Raw genomic sequence first — 21,047 nt, forward strand, 5'->3', positions numbered from 1 at the left:
TCGGAGAGGTTATCCCAAAATAGTCCCCTTATTTTCCTAGTCTTATCTCCCTCTATACGTAATGTTATTTCGTATATCTTGTGGGGCTTGCTAACTCTGGTATCTGCAGTTTCCACTTGAAGGTATTCATTCGTGTCCACTGTCTCCAGATGATTCATAAGGACTTTGCGAGCTATGCTCACCTCTGCTGCGCTGTCTAGCATTGTCTGAGCCCACTCTCCGTTTTTCAGTTGTGTCCTCAGTATTCTCGGCATTGTTAACTACCTTGATACTGGCTACCTTCTTTTTTGGAAATTGTAATTTCTTTTTCAGTTGAGCAGGTTCCTTGTCTTTGGACTTGGCGTGCTCTTCTGATCGTCCTCTTCTTTCCGATTTCTGCGAGGAAGTCTGAAAAGATTGAGAGGGACGCGTATCAATGTCTTGATATCTATCAGGTTTTTTAATATTATCCCTATTTCTAAGGTTATATCTATTCCCAGAGGGGTCACTCTGTGGTGACCTTTGTCTCGGGTTTGGAGATTTCTCTCTTCGCCTTGGAGACCTTCCTCTGGACTGGAATTTCTTTTCTTTAGGATTGGATTGTTTGTTTCCATCCCAGTTCTTTTTTGGTGAATTATTATTATTAAAAAATATTTTTTCTGGACTTGTAGTCAGTTGCGGTTTTACTGGTATTCCACCTAGACTATCTCTGCCTAGTTCCTCATAAGATTTTTCTATGATTCTGGCAATTTCAGCTGGTTGGTCTGCTATATCTGTCTCTTTTAACCTCTGGCGGATCGCCACGTTTGCTGCTTCACCTTTTATGTTGGCTAATAATATAGCCGAGACCTGCTTGAAGTCTTTCAATAATTTCATACCAAGAGTTAAAGCAGGTTCTGGACCGTATTCATCTTGAATTTGTTTTAGCACATCTGGTATTACCGAAATGGATGGAACACCGTGCGTTTTTGTATAGATGGAAGCAAAGACTGTACCCCAAGTGTCACAGTCCTCAATGTGTGGTGCGATTCCCATTGGGAGACATATAGTCAGAATCCTGTGTTTTTCTAATGGGGTGGTGTCAGGAAACACCGCCTCTATTTGGGTGATTTTTTGTGCCAACCAGAATGGTATTTGTTCCCGTTTAGCTGGAACTTTACCTAGGCAGGATTGGATGTTCTGTGGTGTAATTTTATTTGTGTTCCCCTGGTGAGGGGTCAGCTGTGGTAGTTTAATCGCTGGCTGAATTGTTGAAGTCCGCATTACATATTGAACTAATTGTCTATGAATTTTTAGTAATTGTTTCAGCTGTGTTAATAGTTCAGCTGCAGGCATCCTATCGATGTCTGGATGTGGTGTGTATCCGGCTAGGACCGGCCACGTTGCTCCTGGTCTACCTAAAGGACCGAGCCTTGTAATGTGATTGTTATGTATTAGGGCGCCATCAAATAAGAGCAAATGCTCTTGGAATTTGAGTGGTACTTCCACCTCCTCGAAAGGAGTGTAAATGTCAGGAGGTTCCTCTACTTTGTAATAGTGGAAGTACTTTGTTACAGCATTTGCTGCTGGAAAATGTATCCATGTATAATATACCTCTGTCTGCCGATATTCGTGTGCCTCAATTACGAATATGACTGTGCCACCTCTAGGTGTCAGTCCATTTTCTATAAGTTTTAAGGTTATAGATCTCCTTTTGGCGACCTGGATGAGTATTATATCCGGGTCTGCTGTTTGCATGGTAGCATCAGCATCTGCTATTTCAGTAGCTAATCTAATTGCCTCTCTTTCATCATCACTCTCTGCCATTTTACAGACAGGATGGTATTATGTTTGTTTGCAGATCAGGTTTCTTATGGAAACAGAGATTAGATGCACAATATTTTGGAACTGTTTTATCCTTCAACGTTGACTAGACCAAGAACCATACATAGGAGTTCCCTCCTGCGAGGTTTTGGAGGATATAATAACCTTTCACCCACTCCAGACGTCTTTGGAGTATTTGGGAAAAGGGGTCTGAGTGAGAAAGCACGACTGAGTTACTCTAAATGTCTTACGTTAGTTTTATCGCCCTTTCCAAACGCGTTGGGCGCCATGTAGTGTAGCTCCTATTTTCCCAATAGGCTCTGCGCATTGGAATAGTACCTACAGCAGTAAAGGCCTAGGCCAGACGTTAACTAGGTCTACTACTGTCGAAACTAGACTTAATTTTTGGGTTTGCCAGCTAAGCTCAGAGTTCGCTAGAAACTTTCTCGAATGTTCAAGGAAGGATTAACTCCCCTGATTAGACAAGAAGGGATTTAGTTTCTGACAACCATAGAACATGACAACTTTGCTCTCCCCTAATCAAGAGTCAATCTCAAGAGTCGTGTGAGCACAAGGCAATTATTTTACTCAGTCAGTACGTGCATTCTTAGTCTCATCAGAATGTAGAGAAAAGGAAGAGACGGGCGTGTTCAATAAAAGATGTTATTTATTGATCAGTCTCTTTTCTCGTACAAGAGAAATGGATCGATATTATTGCAATACTTATAGTTAAGTAAAGTGCATACATTAGAAGCAATAGTATAAAATAATACTGTAAAAACATTGATATGGTTTCTGAGCCATATGATGTTTAAAATGATTAAAATATATTTACATACACATATACATTTGACTAAACGTACTCAACTGGTGTTTCTAAATACGCCTACCCCGTGTACCTGACCTAAGTCTAATGCGTGGGCGGGAATAGAAAGTTACAGTTTAAGTTAAGTTTGTTTTTGCCAAGTGAATAACTAAAGAATTCTCTAGGAGGGGTTATTCAGTTCTGTACCTGGAATTTTAGGATGAATGAGGAATGGTATCTCTTTCTCTGCTCTCGATATTCCAGGCTGCCTGCGAGGGCTGCCCAGAAGCGCCGGTGCTGGGTCTCTCGGCTTGAGATAGCAGCGCGTCTCTCAGCGCGTCAGGAAGGCGGGGCTGCTGCCTGCGGGGTCTGCTTCTGCTCTCGGCTTCGGCAAGTATGGCTGCTCCGTCTTGTCACCACGCGTGTGTTTGCATAGGGCAAGGTCGGCAATATTTATACCTTAAAGGTGCCGGGATTGACGTAAGGATGGACATAGGTACGTCAATAAAGATGTCATACGACTTGCTCGTTAGCACATTCTTTTGCAAAAGTTCTCTGTGAAATCAAAACAATGGCCGCACGGATTGTCCAGGTTGTCATAGGTTTGATTTGTTATGAGAACGTCGTATGCCTTATCAGGGGCTGGAGGAATGTCGCTTGTCTAATTAGATCTCAAGCGTTATGACCTAATCAGATAACACGTTCCTGTGCCGTAGTGTGACTGCGTCAGATAACGGTATCTGCATCATGGGGGATTTCTTGCCTCATGGGCTGACTGTTAGTTAACTAGCTAGGTAGTTTAACCAGAATAGGGTCAGGAATAGGGGGATCGATTCAGAACCTATAGAAATACACGACAAAATGGCAGAAACCGGTCCCCGGAAGCTTGTTTCCTTCCCAGTGTAAGAATTGGCTTTTGTAGTCTGGTCTGCCCTGTTCCCATGATGCACTGGGCCAGGGACAGACTAATTTGCATACAGCCAGGTTCTGAAACTGGGATGGTGCAATGAGCTAAAAAACGGTGTTGGATCTAGCCCTGATCTCTTGACTGGGTGAGAGTACTCTGCTTAATTCAGAGACTCTGTCCATCACCACCCCTTGTTGTAAATGGATTCAGAAGTGAGCTGAGATGGCCACTTTGCTAGATACGTTAGATTCCTCACCTAACCATCCACCAACCCTCCTCCGGTGAATGGTACTGCTTTGGAAAATATTCTATAGATGAGGGATCTGCAGGTAGAAGTGTCCATCAGAAGTAAAAGTTAACTACCTGCGGTAACAGTCTTTCTGGTGGATACTCTATGTAACTGCAGATTCTTCACTGACCTGCCCAAATTTCCATTTGATGGATGCATTATAGGGAACATTTAATAAGACCTGAAATATGTCTTTTAGTACTGCACTTCTCTATATTGATTGAGAAAAATGGATGAAACTGATGTTGTTGTGCCAGGTTGGGAGCTATATGATTACGGTAATGTCAAGTAACACCATTTTCAGCATTGCTCAAAGACAGCGCCTCCTACTTGTGACATGAGAAGTTTGAACTTTTGGATCCAGTCTGGCCCCTGGTAATCCACTTGAGATGAGGAATCTGCAGGTAGGTAGATTATACACCAGAAAGAGTTACCATAGGTAAGTTACTTTTTCTTTTAGTCAAAGAGAAATTCAGGATGTTGACTGTTCAACAAATCTACCTGCACATAAGGAAACACCTTTTCACCGTAAATCTTCAGAACTTTTATTTTCATATTCCTGTATTATGAGATTTCTAGGAGACAAAGATTATTAATACACCATGCTACCTTCTGGCCTAAAACTGGCCAAATTAACTTTCTCACAGTGCATGGCAGTTATTGCAGCCTCTCTAACGAGGAAGGTGATGTTTGTTTATCTCTACCTCAACAATCGGTTCATAAAAATAGACTTGCAGCCGAAAGAAGCACAGGATTTCAGAGCCACAGTGAGGCTCCTGTCAAAGCTGGGTTTTCAAATCAACAGGGACAAATCAGTACAGAAACCAGTAAAATGTCTTACATATCAAGGTTAAAAAAGTAGACATGTGAAACAAAAGCTTGTGTCCAGTCAGGAAAAATGCATGGAGAATCACACCAATTCAACAGCTAGCCAAGGTGCCTCACTACTAGGATTCATGCCACCCTGCCTACACATAGTTTCAACTGCAAGTTTGTTCATGAGACCTTGAATGGTTGTGGTATCGAAAAAGGGACAATTGGGAAGATGCCCTACTTCTCACTACATTGGCACTAGGACTCACTGCCATGGTGGTGCAACAGTCAGAATCTGTTAGTACGGTCCTATTCCAAACCATAGTCACAGATTCATGTTAGCCTGGGTTGACAACATGAAGCATCTGAAGAGCCAAGAACTCTAGACAGACAAATTGAAGACTTATCACATCAGTCTTCTAGAACTAAAAGCTGTGCACTTGGCACTCGGGGTATTCCTTCCTTCTCTGATTACAAGGGACATCATGATTTAGATAGACAATACCATGCATTATACCAACAAACATGGGAGGACAGGGTCAAAACAGTTATCTCAGCTGGCACAAACCATGTGGAACTGGGCCCTGGCCAGAACAAGCACTCTGATGGTGATACATATTCCAGGGGTTCACAACTGAAATATGGATTTCCTCAGCCAGCATCCCAAGGAAACCACAAATGGGTAGTGGATGACGAAGTCGTTGAAGACATTGTCAGGGAATGGGGCATAGACTGAGAACAAACATTATTCTAATAGTACCAGATTGGCCAAGAGAATAGTGGTACCCAGACCTTCTACAACTGTCACGGATATAGCAGAGAAAATTGCCTTGCAGACCAAACCTTCTGACCAGACCTGAGGGCCAGACCAGCACCAAAACTTCCATCATTGAATTTGGTGGCATGGCTCCTAGGGTCAGACAGTACGACCAATTGAATCTGCCTTCTCACTGCATGGAGATACTAAACGAGGCAAAACGCAAGATCCTATTATGCAATACAATGGATACTGCTCTGCATTTGGTGCCAAGGCAAAGGTCTTGATCCCATTTCATGTTAGGAGGATGTGATACTTCCGTATTTGCTACATCTAACCAATTTGAAATTAAACAGTTCATCAATAAAAGTTCATCTAGCTACTATAAACGCTTATAGAGGGGCGTGGCTTGGACACCATCGGGCATGGACGCGTGAGCTGAGAGCTCCACGCATGCCTCGATATTTATCCTGTAATTACCGTTACCCTGTTGGTGTCCGTGGCTTGAGGGGGCTCCTTAGAGCTGAGGAGTGCCCCGCGAGCTATCCGTAGGTCGGGGGAGGGTTCGGCCATCTTGACGGGGCCTACACCGTGACCCTCATCCCCGGCCCGGTGGATTGGAGGCCGCCGCGGAGGAGGTGCGGGCCGGCCACCACAGCGCTCGGAGCTGGGGGCTGTGTCGGCGGCCGCCGATCGGAGGGCAGAGCCGCGGCGGACCACACACCGGTTGGCGCTGCTGCCGCTGGGGAGAGGACCTGCGGATCGGTGCGGGGGCCGCCGTGGAAGACCGTTGGGCTGCGGGAGTGGCTGCCGCCTTGGTGAGGACGGACTAGCTTTCTTGGGTGCGGAGTCGCCACCCCCGAGGGGGGGACCATACCTGCAACTTCGACCGCTTTGGAGCGGGGACTCTGCCCCACTGGGGTCTGTGGCTGGAGTTGGCCTCTGTGGTTGGGGCGACCTGGGGGGAAGCAGCGGCAGATGAACTCGCGCCGTAGCGCATTGCTGGAGCCTTCCCCTCCATCCGGCCTGGGAGCCATCCGCACCGCAGAGTGCTCACTGAGTGGTGGCGCCGTGAGAGGTGGAGGTGCCGGTACCCCGGGACAGGTTGCGGGAAGTGTGAAGCTCTGCCCCCCATTGGGCCGACGTGGCCAGGATTCACCAGCGTTGGTGGTACAGCCTTGAGGGGAACGGCGATACACGGGACCTGGTGGGGGCGCACTGGAGGAACAGCAAGCCGGAGGGCGGGCTTGAGCGGCCAGGATTGAGGAGGACCGCGACACTGGGTGGCCAAAGCACATCCCCCAGGAAAGCCATTTGCCGCGCACCGGAGGGGGATCTCAGAACGCAGCCCGGCGGCGCATGTGACCGATCTGGCCAGGTTACTGTGAGGACACGCCATACCACAGGGGAGGCAGGCTGGCCGGAGGGACCCAATCTCTGGAGGTGCTGGGAGCATCAGCTGTGGTGCAGGCTCTCGGGCGGTGGCATCTGGCGTCTTGGGATACTTGCCCACGACCGACGGACGGCGAGGTGCCTGGTGCTGACAGGGCCCGGTCAGCGTTGAGTGGCGGCGGCAGGCAACCTATACCTAGGATCTCGAATATGGGGAAACCGCGACCGAAGCCTGGGGCGCTGCCCCTTGACACGGCGGAGGCCCCAACGGAGAGCCACAACCAGGGTTCAACTGGAACTCCAGCGATGGGGTTACAACAGCAACAGATGGGCCAAATACTGGAGGCCATTTCGGACACGAAAGAGGCGTTGCGCCATGACATAGCGCAAGTGTCGTCAAGTCTGGGTTTACTGCGGGCAGACCATGGGAAATTGGCGGACCGCGTCAAACACACGGAGCTTTCCCTGGAAGTGCTGGAGCCGGCTCAAAAGGCGGCAGACGTGGCGATAGGAGATTTATTACGGAGAGTGCAGCAGCTGGAGAAAAAGGCCGAGGATGCTGAAGGGCGCAATCGGCGCAACAACATACGAGTGGTGGGGCTGCCCGAAAAAGTTGAGGGGGACTGCGTGGTTTCATACTTGGAGGCCTGGCTGCGTGATGTGGTCGCCCCCGAGGGCTTGTCGCAGTTCTACACGTTGGAAAGGGCTCATCGTGTGCCGGCCCGCCCGCCGGTTCTTGGCCGGACTCCTCGACCTGTGGTGGCACGCCTGCTGCACTTTAGGGACCGTGACGCTATCCTTCAGAAGGCCAGGGTGTCGCCAATGCATCAGTTTCCATCTACCCTGACTACTCCTATGAGGTTCAACACAGCCGATTTTCCTTTCTGGCGGTCAAGAAGGCCCTTCGCGAGGGCATACAGTACTCTCTTCTTTTCCCAGCTCGTCTGAAAGTGATGGTCAATGGGAAGATGACCTTTTTTGACACGCCGGATGCTGCGTGGCACTGGCTAGAAGAGTACCGGGCTGGAGCTGATGGCTTTCAGGGGAAGGAGACGACAGCGGAGACCCGACCGAAACCCTGCAGGAGCCGAAGAACTAGAAAACATGCAGCGAAGAGCCAGACGCCATCGACGTCGCAGACGGAATTGGAAAGACAGGTGGCCCTTCAAGCGGTCTCTGCTATATCTGGGGCGGCCGTGGCTGCCCCGCGGACGGACTCGGGCTCTCAGCAAGGATCAGAGGTGGAGGAATCGGAGGGCTCTGATGAGGGCTCTCAGACAGGGCCTCATGTCACCCCGGGGACTGCTGATGGCTTATTGGAGGAATGATTATTCCCAGCTCCAGTCTGTGTACAGTAGAGGGTGGTCGCATGATGTTGCATCGGGTGGTAGGAGGTGCGGCGGTGACCCGAGGGCAAATGACGGGGGGCCAACTCTGTTGTCTCCTGGATCCGGGGGAGGGGGGGCAGCGATTGATTGGAAGGGGGCTTCTTTGGGGTTGGGGCACTGCTAGGGGGATTCCATTTTGGAGGCGGAGCGTAGTTGGAAATGCAGTGGGATCGCTGTTCTGCTTGATTTGGTGTAGAGTCAGCCCCTCTACCTCACGTTAGTTGTGAGACTCTGGTATCTACCAGAGTTCTCCCATTAGGTGGGAGTGGGTTTGGATGGGTAACTATGGTTTAGCGCCTGTTCTGGGGAGGGGAGGAATGAGGGTTTGTTGGGGATGTTCTGGATTGAAGGGGTTTGTCAGTGTGCCCTTTAGGCTGAAAGGGATTTTGTTCTGTTGCAGGCTCCAATATGGCGACCCAACTGAGTTGAAGTATATTATCTGGAATGTGCGGGGGCTGAACTCCATGAGGAAGCGCTATAGGGTGCATGCGTATTTAGTCCGCAGGGGGATTCAGGTGACCCTTCTACAGGAAACACACATTGATCAGGCTGAGGGGAGGGCACTGCAGCGAAGATGGAGGGGCCAACTGTTTTACACCACTTATTCAGCATTTGCCAGGGGGACTTTGGTTTGGGTGCGATCTGGTGTTCCCTTCCAGCCTTTGACCACGGTGGTAGACCCAGAGGGGAGATTTACTACAGTTCTGGGGCGATTAGATGGTAGAGATGTTGCATTTTGCAGTGTGTAGACCAGGCTGCGTTCTTCTCACGTCTATCTGGGAAGCTAGCATCATTCTTAGCAGGCACGTTGTTCCTGGGAGGTGATTTTAATTCCATCACGGTTATAGACTTGGACCGTTCCCATCCCCCGTTGGCCCAGTCTGCGGTACATAGGTTGGCGAAGGTGAGGCGGGAATGGCAAAGCACCCGGGGGCTGGTTGATGCCTGGCGGACACAACACCCCATGGGTAGGGATTACTCGTTCTACTCTGTACCACATGACTTGCACGTACGACTTGATGGTATTCTGTGCTCCCCGGGAGCTCAAGAGCTGATCCGGCATAGCGAGTACTTAGCCAGGACAATCTCTGATCACAACCCTTGCATGATAACGGTACAGTGGTCTAGGCAGCGTCGGGCGATTCCCACGTGGCGCTTGAACCCAATGACACTAGAGGACTCTGTTTTCAGCGCAGAGGTCAGAGAGGGTATTGAACATTTCTTTTCAGAGAATTCAGGGACGGCGTCGAGTAGGGCCCAGGAGTGGGACGCTTTCAAAGCTGTGGTAAGAGGAGTGTGTATCTCATCCACTACGGGAACCCGCAAAACGTTGCTGCGCGAATAGAGCGGGAGGAAGACCATCTACGGCAGGCAGAGAAGGATAGCCATACGAGCGCGGCAGGGCAGGAGGCAGTTATGGCGGGGCGCGAACGAGTGGCCACTCAAGTTGAACGGCTACGTTGTTTTGACTATAAGGAGTATATGGTGCGGGCCCACCCAGAAAGGGATAGGGTGGGGACGCTGTTGGCCTGGCTGGCTAACCCGGCACCCAGGGGCTCCCCGAGTGTGTCGCTCACAGCGGTTTCGGGGGAACTAGTTTATTCGCAGAAAGAGATTAATGATCACTTTCTGGCCTATTACACGTCGCTTTATCGGAGTGCGATGCGGGAGCTGCCTGATGGCGTCTAGGACTTCCTAACGGTAGCGCAACTCCAGCGGTTAGACCCTGAGCAGGGGAACAAGCTGGGCGAGGACATCTCACTAGGAGAGATCCGCACAACGATTAAGCATATGGCCAGGCAGAAGCCGCCTGGCGCGGATGGCCTCCCGGTGGAGTTTTACGCAAGGTATATAGATCTCCTTGCGCCTCATTTGCAGTCAGTGTACAGGGAGGCATGGGAACTGGGTAGACTACCACCCACTACCAGGGAGGCGATCATAGTCCCGCTGTTGAAGCGAGGTGGGGAACCCACTTCTAGGACAGCTTATCGGCCGCTCTCCATGCTAACGGTGGATTACAAAATCCTAAGCAAGATCCTTGCCACGCACCTTTTGGACCACATGGGTTCGTTAGTGCACCCGGATCAAGCGGGTTTCATCCCCGCTAGGAACACAGCGGCGTGTATACGCCGGCTGATTTGGATCATGGGCGATGGCCGTGATGGGACTCCGAGTGCAGTGGTGTTGTCGGTTGATATTGAGAAGGCCTTTGACAGCGTGGAGTGGCCATACTTGTTCCGCATCCTGTGGGAATTTGGTCTTGGAGACCCCTTTATACGATGGACGACTGAATTGCTATATAGCTCCGCCACAGCTAGGGTCCGCACGGGGCGAATTGTATCAACAGCATATCAGGTGGGGAGGGGCACCCGGCAGGGTTGTTCCTTATCACCATTATTGTTTGCTTTAGCGATAGAACCATTGGCCGCACATGCTAGACAGGGACGGGCTTATGAAGGTGTTTGGTTGCGTGGAGAGCTCCACTACATATCCCTATATGCGGATGATTTACTGCTGTACCTGGCAGATGCAGACGAATCCCTGCAGGGCGCCAGAGCCTTCTTCGGGAATTCGGCCACCTCTCGGGCTGCAGGTGAACTGGAGTAAAACCTGTCTGTTCCCCTTGGCCCCTGGGAACCGGAGACCCCTGACGATAGGGGATTTACGATGGAGCCTCAATGTTTGCCTTACTTAGGGGTCCGCATATATCACACGCAGCCTGACCTTTTGGAAGGCAATGTGGGCGGAGCAGTGAGGGGGCTTCGGGGCAGCATGGAGTTTTGGTGAACCCTTCCCCTGTCTGTGGCCGGGAGGGTAGCATTGCTAAAGATCGTGGCGCTCCCACGTTTGCTTTACTTTTTTCGTACACTGCCTGTGTGGATCCCGGCGTCTTTCTTCTGGATGATTCGAGCCCTGACTGTGGGGTTTATCTGGGGTACAGGCAGACGGCGGGTTGCACTGTCTACCCTGATGCGACCAAGGGCGGAAGGGGGATTAGCGGTCCCCGACTTTGAATGGTATTATCTGGCGGCACAACTGCAGTGGCTCACGCAAGCAGTGGCTCGTGAATTTAGAGGCCCGGATGGGCCACAGGGCAGGGTAATTCCCCACCATGTGTTATTGTTCATAGTAGTCCAGCAGAAAATCAGTCTTGACCAGTTTACTCTTGAGGAGCGCACGCTCCGATCATGTTGGATCCGATGCCAGAAAAGAGCAGGGTTTTCTTGCCCTTATGTCCCGGAGATCCCGCTGGGCATGTGCACAGCCCTCCTTCATGGAGGGGATTGGTCGGCGCTGGCTGGCTGGGAGGAGCTTGGTGTCCAAATGTTGGGGGACCTGTATAGAGATGGAGTTCTCTTATCTTTCCACGAATTGCAGAGCGCTTTTGATCTGCCACGGGGAGACTATCTGTTGCATGCTGCTCCAGTGGCAGGAATTCAGAGGCAATGGAAGATGGGACTATTGGAACCCCCGACTTCACTGGGCTGCCAGTATAGCACCATGGTGGCGGGTACGTTCAATGCGATTACGTGTCTGTATAGGAGGCTATCGACCGAGCGGCTCCAGCCCCTGGATGCCCTAAAAGGCAAGTGGGAGACGGATATTAGCAAGCCCATACCTGAGACGACATGGCCTCAGTTGTTGAGAAGGGCCCGGAAGGGCACACGTATCGCCAGGTTCCAATTGGTTCAATTCTTTACATTACACAGGGCCTATTTGACCCCGGTTAAAATCCTACAGTATTTTGGGGGATCTCAGTCACTGTGTCCTCGGTGTAACACTGACGGAGCGGACTTTGGTCATATGTTTTGGTCTTGCACGGGGCTGGGATCCTACTGGGAGGAGGTGGTGGCGTGCTTGAACCAGGCGACCGGGCGCACGATGGAGGCGGATATGGGGACTTGTCCCTTGCTTTGGTTCCTGCACACTCCCAGCACTAAAGTTACCAGCACGTTTTATGATTTGGGGTTGATATTGGCGAAGAGGGAGCTTACCATGCATTGGAAGTCGAGAGCAGGACCTAATTTTCAGAGGTGGAGAGCAAGCTTCCTCAATTGGGCGGGTAGCGAAGGGACACTTCGTCTGCAACTAGCTAGACGCACTGCTAACGGAAAGGCATTGGAGGCAGCAAGGGCATGGGGGGCTTTGGTGGCTGAGCTCCAAATCTCTACCAGGGAGGAGGAAGAGGGTGGGGAGGATGCTGAGCCAGGTCAAGATGAGGGAACGAGAATGGCAGAATAATGAGGAGAAAGGATGGGGATGGAGTACCTGATACCATCACGGGAGAGGGCAATCTTGCACATTCTAGGTTAGTAATACTAGTGAGCTAAGGCGGAGACACCAGAAACGTACACTCAGTCGACAGAACTTCCTGTTTCTCCATTCCCTTTTGACCTTGTTCCTGTTGTATAAATTGGGGATGGGACAGTTTAGTAGACATAGATTATGGGGGGAGTAGGCTAGGGCACACTGACAGGAGGGGTGGGGGTAGAGAGGGGGGGGTCAATTTAGTAGGTGGAAGTTGTTTATCATGGATATCGCATAATATACGCCAGGATTGGTAGACCATCTGCGTAATGGTCTTACAATAGATAACTGAATGGAGGGAGATTGAGGTTTTGGAAACAATAAAAATTATTTTGAAAAAAAAATAAACGCTTATAGAAAATACCACAGGAGTTATCCTTTTTTAAGGTTCCAGTAATTAAAGATTTTCTATAAGGTCTTAAGAAGGTTTTTCTATTAGTGAAGAGACAGTCTATTCCATGAGAGCTCAACTTAATGCTCTCTAAACTAATGAGTCCACCATTTGAACTTATGCATAGATACTGCAATTCAGTTCCAAGTAAACAAAATGAAGCAATATTATGGACATTCAAGAGAAATCCTTTTATAGACTAACATTATATATAACTATGTATATGTTAATGGATTAAGACATTCTGTGAACTTATTCCCATGGAATAAAAACTATACAGAAAGGTGCTTTGGGTCTGCGCGCACAGCGGGCAATTATTCAAATGGTTATGACTTCAGTGAAGATTCGTACAATGCAGAACCAGGACTACAGGTACGTAACATTTTCATGTGTGTGTTTTATATATGTTATTTACATTCTGGCGGTTGCCACTGTGTAGTTGTAGTTAGGACCTAGTTACCATAGGAAATTGTATTTTTTGTTTTGCTGATAACTTTGGAACCATTTGACAAAACTTTCCCCAAAAAGTTCATCGACCGTGGAAAGTTTCGGGGTGATCCATCAAGTGGGGGCTGAAAAAAAGGGGGGGGTCCCAAAACATGTTTTCCTCATGTTATGCCTATGGGGATTTTCTTGTATTTTAACATGACCACAGCCCAAACCACTTAACAGAATTACCCCAAATTTGGCAGAAAGCTAGATGTTGGTCATTTTTGTGATTTGGTGTAAATCCGTTCAGTCGTTTCAGAGATATTTAAGTTTAAAAAATATAGATATCTGGGGACGTGAGTCCTTGCAGCGGACTCGCGGATCGTACTGAAATTTGATTGGCTGCCCAACACTTCAACCAGGAAGTGTTGGCAGTCATCTTGGGACTCTGCTTCAAGCCGAGTCCCACAAAAATGGGAAATAATAAAGAAAAGGTGGCAGCGTAGGAATACCCTTATCCCCCCGATATGATGGGGGTCCCCACAGGGAGCCTGCCATGCATTAAAAATAGATATTTTTTCAGTTTTGCTGCAAATTTGCAGGTGGATAAACAGATTCATTGTAAAATTGCGGAAAGAAACCAGCGCGGGCTCCCGTGCTTCTTTTAAAAGAAGCCCCCTGGTGGACCAAATCCACAGAGCATATGAAATCTAAAGGAGGATGACGCATGCGGTAACCACTGCTGCCCTGGAACTTCTTTAATTATTAAATGGGGAGGGGCCTCTTGGAACCCGTCAGCCCCGGGAACCGCAACCTCCCTGGAGCTTTACAAGTAGAAATGCAGGGGGTCCACAAACCCCCTACCCCGAGGGCCGTCACCACCCCTGGGCTTTAACTTTTATTAATGGGGGGGCTGCGCGGTGCCCTGCCAGCCGCGGGGACGGTCACCTCCCCAGGGTTTTTGGTTTAAAGAATGCGTGGGGCTGTGTGAACCCCCTCTTCCTACGCTGCCCTCCTTGGGGATTTTTGTTTAAAGAATGCAGGGGACCGCCACCTCCCCAGGTCTTTTGACAAAATTAAGGCAGGGGGCTACGCAGCTCCCTTGCAGCCCCGGGTGCCAGCACCTCCCGGGGGCAAATTCAAAGAAAAGATGGGGGCAGTGCAGCCCCCTTCTGGAGCCTTAGATGGCTCTGGGGACCACCACCCCTGGGGCTGGCTCCTGCTAAGTCCCGGAGCGCACACCCCTGGGACATAGCTGTTTGCTATGTCTCGGAGGGAGCTTTACCGCTCCCGCTAAGCCATAGAAAACGCTGTTCCACTTTTGGCAAGCGAGAGCATTTATAATTATCTTGTTTGCTGAAAGCGGAGCAAAATTGCTTTTGGACAGAGGGAGCTGCATGTTCAGTAGAAAGTGGGCAGCTGGCAGGGATCGCGGGGGCCTTGAGGCTCCCCCCGTTGTCCTCGTCAGTGACAAGTGAGTGCCGTAAGTGGGGCCAGGGCACTCACAACAGAGGACAGGCACATTTCTCCACCACTCTGCAAATGCGCCCCCGGGTGCACTGCTGGTGGGCGGGATGAAGTCCCCTTGGCTGCAGAGGGTTCTTGCGGCCAACAAGCCCTCCTGTTACCTCCAGTAAGTCCCACACAGTGGGATTGCTAAGAGGCGCAGTGCTGGTTGGGGATAAAGTCCCCTTGGCTCCAGATGGGTTTGAGGGCCAATTACCCCTCCTGTTACCTCCAGTAAGTTTCACAGAGTACCATTGCTGTGATAACTTCGACGGCCACGCCCCCTTTCTCCACCACTCTGCATGTGGGCCTCCTGGATGCTGATGGACCTAGGGGGCCAAAGAGCCCTCCTGTTACCTCTAGTCAGTTCCTTATGGCAGAATTCCTGATAGCTGGTTGGAGGTCCCTCCCCCTTTCTCTTAACTCTGCAAACGCAACTAGCAGTTGAAAAACCATAGAAATTCTCATAAAAAAGCAAAAGTTACAGAGGCGATATAGTTGGGAAAATAGATTTTGAAAAACCTTAGAAATTTATTGGAAAAAAACAAAGGTTACAGGGACGTTATAATTAGGAAATAGAATTTTAAAAAACCTTGGAAATTCACTGAAAAAAATCAAAGGTTACAGGAACGTTATAGGACGCTGCAAGTGGCTATATGGGTGTATAAGTGGCTGTGTGAGTAGCTGTGTGAGTGAGTGAGATACTGTGTGGTTGGCTGTATTGGTGAGTAAGTGGGCGTGTCAGTGGCTGTATGGGTGAGTGAGTGGCTGTCTGAATGGTTGTTGGAGTGAGTGACTCAGTGCGTAAGTAATTGTACGGGTGAGTGTGTGGCTGTGTGAGTGGCTGTATTGGAGAGTCAGTGTCTGTGTGAATGGCTGTATGAGTGGATGTGTGAGTGCGTGCATGGATGTGTGAATGGGTATGTAAGTGGTTGTGTGGGTGTGTGAGTGAGTGTGTGAGTGCTTGTATAGTTGAATGAGTGGCTGTGTTGAAAGGCTGTATTGGTGAATGAGTGCGTGTGTTAGTGACTGTAGGTATATAAGTGGGTGTGTGAGTAACTGTATGGGTGGCTATGAGTGGCTGTACGGGCGAGTGACTGGTTGTATGAGTGGCTATAGGGAGAGTGAATATTTGTGTGAGTGGCTGTACGTGTGAGTGCCTCTGTGGAGGAGTGTGTGGGTATGTGAGTACTGATATGGATCTGTGAATGAGTATGTTAGGGGTTATATGGGTTTCTGAGTGGGCGTATGAGAGGTTATCTGATGGTCATCAGTTGTGTCCCTGACCATGTCATGAGTGATGTCACTGACCATGTCATGAGTAATGTAATATGTGATGTAATATGTGAGGTCATAAGCAGTGCATTGCGGGGGCGTAAGGTATAGTTAGCTCAGGTAACTATAACTGCTGAATTTCACTGTAATCTTTCTTTTTTCAATGTGTGTGTATATATATATGTTGAATCTTAGTTTTAACAGACAGCAACAAATGTCATCTGTGGTATATGTTAAGGGAGTTACATTAGTTATCTGTCAGACAAATCTATTAATTCTTTTTACATTGTAGAGTACACTAATTGTTTTTACCTCTTCTCTTTATTTTTTAGGTTACAAGTTTATTTTTTTAACTACAGCAATCACAAACAGTTCTAGGCTGCTGGAGGCGATGATTGAGGCAAAAAACTAGATGCATATTGAAGAGACCTGCTGTATGAGAATGTGGACTACACATGTAGTTGCAACAGAAACCTCCGTCAACTTCTTGTAGTGTAGCCTACTCTACTAAATAACAAGAATATTTGCTAAAAACATGACCTAATGGAACCCAGTTACTTTTAAAACGGTGACCAAACGTTTTGTTCATGGCGTATATGTTTACTGGTGGAACTGTTGATATTTATGTTGCTTTCCGATCTTACTATTTATTTGTTTCAGTCTAATACTCGACATAAATACGTCAGCCACCAGGAATAAGTTTCATTTTCAAATAGCAATTTTATTTACAGTGTATTTTGGCCTTCAGTACATTCTTGAAAAGATTATACCATGGACTACTTGTTAACCATGAGCTCTGTCGTTACGTGCCAGTTTCCTGCCATACCTGAAGAAGTAAATTATCAGGCTGTACCCATGCTACAGTCTGAGGTACAGGATGATAGCACTCCAGCCATGCATATATCATTCACTGAGCCACAAACGTTACGTTTACCAGAACGCTGTAAAAAAATCACTCATATATGAAATGGAGAAATACAAGCACGAAAAACAAGGTATATTTTTAGGTTTTCTTTTGTTATTTTACTTTGCACATTTATGCTCTGTCTGTATTTTACCGACAGGCAGCTGTAGCTGTCTGGTGAGAGTTGTTATCACACAGGATACATGTACATACAGATATATTTACAGAAAGAGACATTTGAACAGCCTCTTCAACCATTTACTACTGTGGTTCAGCTGGCATAGGCATTGGCTAACAGGGTTGTCCATCAGCGTTGGTATCATCCCACAGCATTTAATGGCGGTAAACATTTCCAGACACATACACTGTCCCCCTGCCCCCCACATTCTCTAGGATTCCTTCCTCCAAACTCTATTTGCTTACACCCTCTCCTCCCCTTATCGTCCATTGCTCCTGGGGATGTTCCATGCCCATTCCCGTCCCACTAAGTTTAAAAAAAAAAATTCTTAGGGTCTGGAAACTTCAAAGTAATACCAGGCCACTCGTTGCTATTTACACTCTCCTGCACACTTTATTTTTACTTTACCATCCTCATATAACTTATTGTGTGCCAAATGAGGATACGTTCTGTGTGTAGCATGAACTATGCTTAACGGCTCGCCTCTTGCTCTCACGGGGGTTGTGAAAGGACTCATGTTTTGTGTTTTTATACCGTTTCTATAATTTCTTTTTATTATTACACCTAGTCTTGAATGAATCTAAACCAGCGGCTTAGCTAGACCTACTGCCACCTGGGATGGACCCTAAGTTTGCCGGATGTATGACGTTACAACGCAGGCTATTACAACGCCTGCCTTTACAACGCGGTTTTTACATCGCAAACCTTTACAACGCATAGCGCTTAGAGGTGCTGGATAGTGGTAAGTTTAATTTTCTATTCCAACTCCAGTCCCCGTGGACACTAGGGAAGGTGTTGGATAGAAAATTAAACGTATTCCCTATCCTAGAGCGCCCCCCAGCGCAATGCGTTGTAATGGTTTGCGTTGTAATGACCGCGTTGTAATGGTAGTGCGTTGTAAAAGTTTCGTTGTAAAGGTTGTTCACCAAGTTTGCCACCCAGTGCAGGTAAGAGCGGGTTGGTGGCTGACGGCTGACTTGTTCGGGGATGTGGGGGGCTGGCAACCAACGGACTACTTGTTTTTGGGGGGTCGGGAGATGGTGGTAGTCGACAAACACGACTTGCTCACCTCTGCCGTCCCTCAGCTACGCCACTGATCTAAACTGCTTTGCTTGCTTGATGGCAGTCTTGTAACCACGTGTCCAAAGTAGTAGCAGTTCTCCAAAATATTTTTTTTTTTGCTAAATCCAAATTTGTGGTACTGTATTATTACCCCAGCTGGTTAAAACATTTTAAATGCACTTTCCCCCTTGTGTGCTGTAGCACTCACTATTGTAATGGGATCAAGAGATGTCCTTATACCATTAGACAGATGACTTTGAACTCCTTCAGATATGAGGTGAAAAATTATGCTGTAGGAAAACAGATTATTTTGTGTGAAATTTAAATTGCAATACAGTATTGCGTTTTACAATTTTCAGATACATGCATTTATTCCTTACATACTATGTTGATGTATTTTCAGAAAAAGTACAATAACAGAATATTGTTGAACAAATTACGATCTGTGAATAAAATACCCTTTAATCAGACTCGACTCCGACTCGTAGTTTTCTTCTGATGATCTCTAAACACAATGTCCTCTTATTTTAAGTCTTTTGACTACCTGTTCACATTGAAAGAGTTGACATAAAGTTTATGTTTAAATGTTGGAGAAGTTGGGCCATTGTACCTCGGCGCAGTGTATTAGGGGCTGTGGCGAGACAGGAACTTGCTTCCACATATTGTGGGCCTGCCCCAAGATACAGACATTTTGGGCTGGATTGGCTGGATTGATGACAATGGTAGTGGGGGAGCAGGTCCCAGTAGAGCCGAGATGGCATATCCCCGGGGTGACAGGCGAAATAGTATGGTCAACGACATGGCTTGCCCTGGCAGGAGTGGTGGCAAAGCGCAATATCACCTGTACATGGGGCGCCAGTGCTGTCCCAACAGTGGAATCCTGGTAAAATGATCTGGATTGGTGCCAACGGGCTGAGCAGGCAGTATATCAGAGTAGGAGATGCCCACGTAAATGGGAGAAGATATGGGGGGCCTGGGTGGGTTTCAGAACCAGACAGCTCCCAGTCTAATAAAGGGCCTCTGGCATGTTAGAGATCAATGTTAAATGATGTTACCACAAGTCAGATTGGTTGGGTGGACGGGCCATTGGGAGGGTTGAATTGTGGTAAAATGTTGTTTCCGTACACGCCAAACTCACTCTATGTATACTATAATGTTTTCTGAAGCATTTGTGTTTTTCTGGATAATAAAAAGAATTTTTAAAAAAATTTTGGGGAATTGAGCGACACCCTACCACAGCACACTGGCTCAAGAGACTAATTTATTGTGACTACTAGTAAACTGTACGCGCAGATCCAGTCACCAACGTCCCGTGACATTTGAAAGCCTTTACGTACTTATCTATGCCAGTCTGGCCTGAATGCCCGGGAGTGACGATGTGGGGTGTATGCCTTGTAAACCATATTTGTTTATTTAAGACTTTTATATAGAGCTAGCCAGTCTCGAAGTTATCGGAGCGCTTTACAGCCTTATCAATGGTAATATACATTAACACAGCAATATGTACAGTAATTCATGCTGCATCACATAGAGAGCACAATGTCATTCTTAAGATATGTTATCACAGTAGTCTGTATAGTGTCTTGTGTCACTTCACGTAGTGTCATCGCAAAAGCACACCGACTCTTGACGAGATTGGATCAGGGAGGGGGGATAGAGGAGGTAGTCAAGAGGCGAGTGGGGTAGAGGTCTTAATGTCAAAGTGTCTGTGTGCAGTTGTGGGCAGGCTCCGGTGTTTGGGATGTAACTATCCATTCAGGAGAGATCGATTGAGGAGGAGGTCGAGAATTAAGTAGGAGGGGTTGGTCCTGATATGGACTGGTATGGAGTTTCAGGTTTTGGGCGCATTTCCTGCAAAGGAGCGAGATGCTGTTTTTTGTTTGCGAGTTTTCGGAAGGATAAGGAGTAGAGTGTTGGTACTGCTTAGGCTTTTTGACTGACCGGCCTTCTGGAGTTTGGAGGCCAGGTATGCGGGTTTCCCTGTGTGCAGCGCTTTGTGCGTGAGGCAGGCAGTTCTGAAGTTGTCACGCATTTCGATTGGGAGCCATTTGAGCTCTCTGAGTGCTGGCGAGATGTGTTCACATTTCTTTACTCTGCTGACCATTCTGGCTGCTGTGTTCCGAATTGTTTTGAGTGGAGCAAGGTGAGATTTTGCTGATCCTATGAGGGTTGCATTCCCGTCGTCCGGTCTGGACAGCACCAGGGATTAAGTGGCTAGTTTAAGGTCATTCAGAGGGATGAAGGGTTTTATTTTATTGAGTAGTTTAGGGTTGAGGAAGGCGCTCTTTGCGGTGTTCTTGATATGTTTGCTCATGTCTAATTTAGGGTGCAGAGTGATTCCCAGCAATTTTACAGAATCGGCTAAGGTGGGGTTGCAGTTGAGAGCATCAATAGCTTTTAGCCATTCTGTGATTTGGGGGTTCTTCTCCTTGTTGGAGATGAGGAGGAATTCTGTCTTGGTTAAGTTTCAGGTGGTTGCATGTTAACCAGTGTTGGACTTCACAAAGTGTTGTTCAGTCTCTGAATGTCTTCCATTGAGGAGGTTTCCAGATAGATCTGGGTATCGTCTGCATAGAGGTGGAAGGGAATGTTGGAGGTTTTGAGTTTGGTGGTAAGGGGTTCCATATAGATGTTGAAGAATTGCGGCGAGAGTACTGATCCTTGGCGTACGCCCCTGCTAACGTGGAGTAAGTCTAACGTGAAGTTTTTGACTTTTATTCTTTGGGTGCGGTTCTGTAGAAAAGAGGTGAACCATTGTAATACCTTGTCTTCCGCTCCAACCCTTTCTTGAAGTGCCTTAATGAGTAGTTTGTGGTCAACCGTTTTGAAGGCTGCTGATAGCTCCAGGAGTATGAGTAGGC

At 48.0% G+C, this 21,047-nt stretch overlaps 1 protein-coding gene across 1 annotated transcript in view; it reads left to right on the forward strand.

Annotated features, from left to right (window-relative positions):
* Positions 1–18,654, forward strand: part of VPS33B (VPS33B late endosome and lysosome associated) — an 806,019-nt gene extending 787,365 nt beyond the window's left edge. Inside the window, exons 24-25 of the mRNA XM_078683255.1 lie at positions 16,375–17,753; positions 18,055–18,654. Coding sequence (XP_078539381.1) covers positions 16,375–16,454 — 80 coding nt within the window. The 3' untranslated portion in view covers positions 16,455–17,753; positions 18,055–18,654. The remainder of the gene's footprint in view (positions 1–16,374; positions 17,754–18,054) is intronic.
* The last annotated feature ends 2,393 nt before the right edge of the window (positions 18,655–21,047 follow it).

Source organism: Lissotriton helveticus, chromosome 3_1, assembly GCF_964261635.1.
Source record: "Lissotriton helveticus chromosome 3_1, aLisHel1.1, whole genome shotgun sequence".
Lineage (NCBI taxonomy): Eukaryota > Metazoa > Chordata > Amphibia > Caudata > Salamandridae > Lissotriton > Lissotriton helveticus.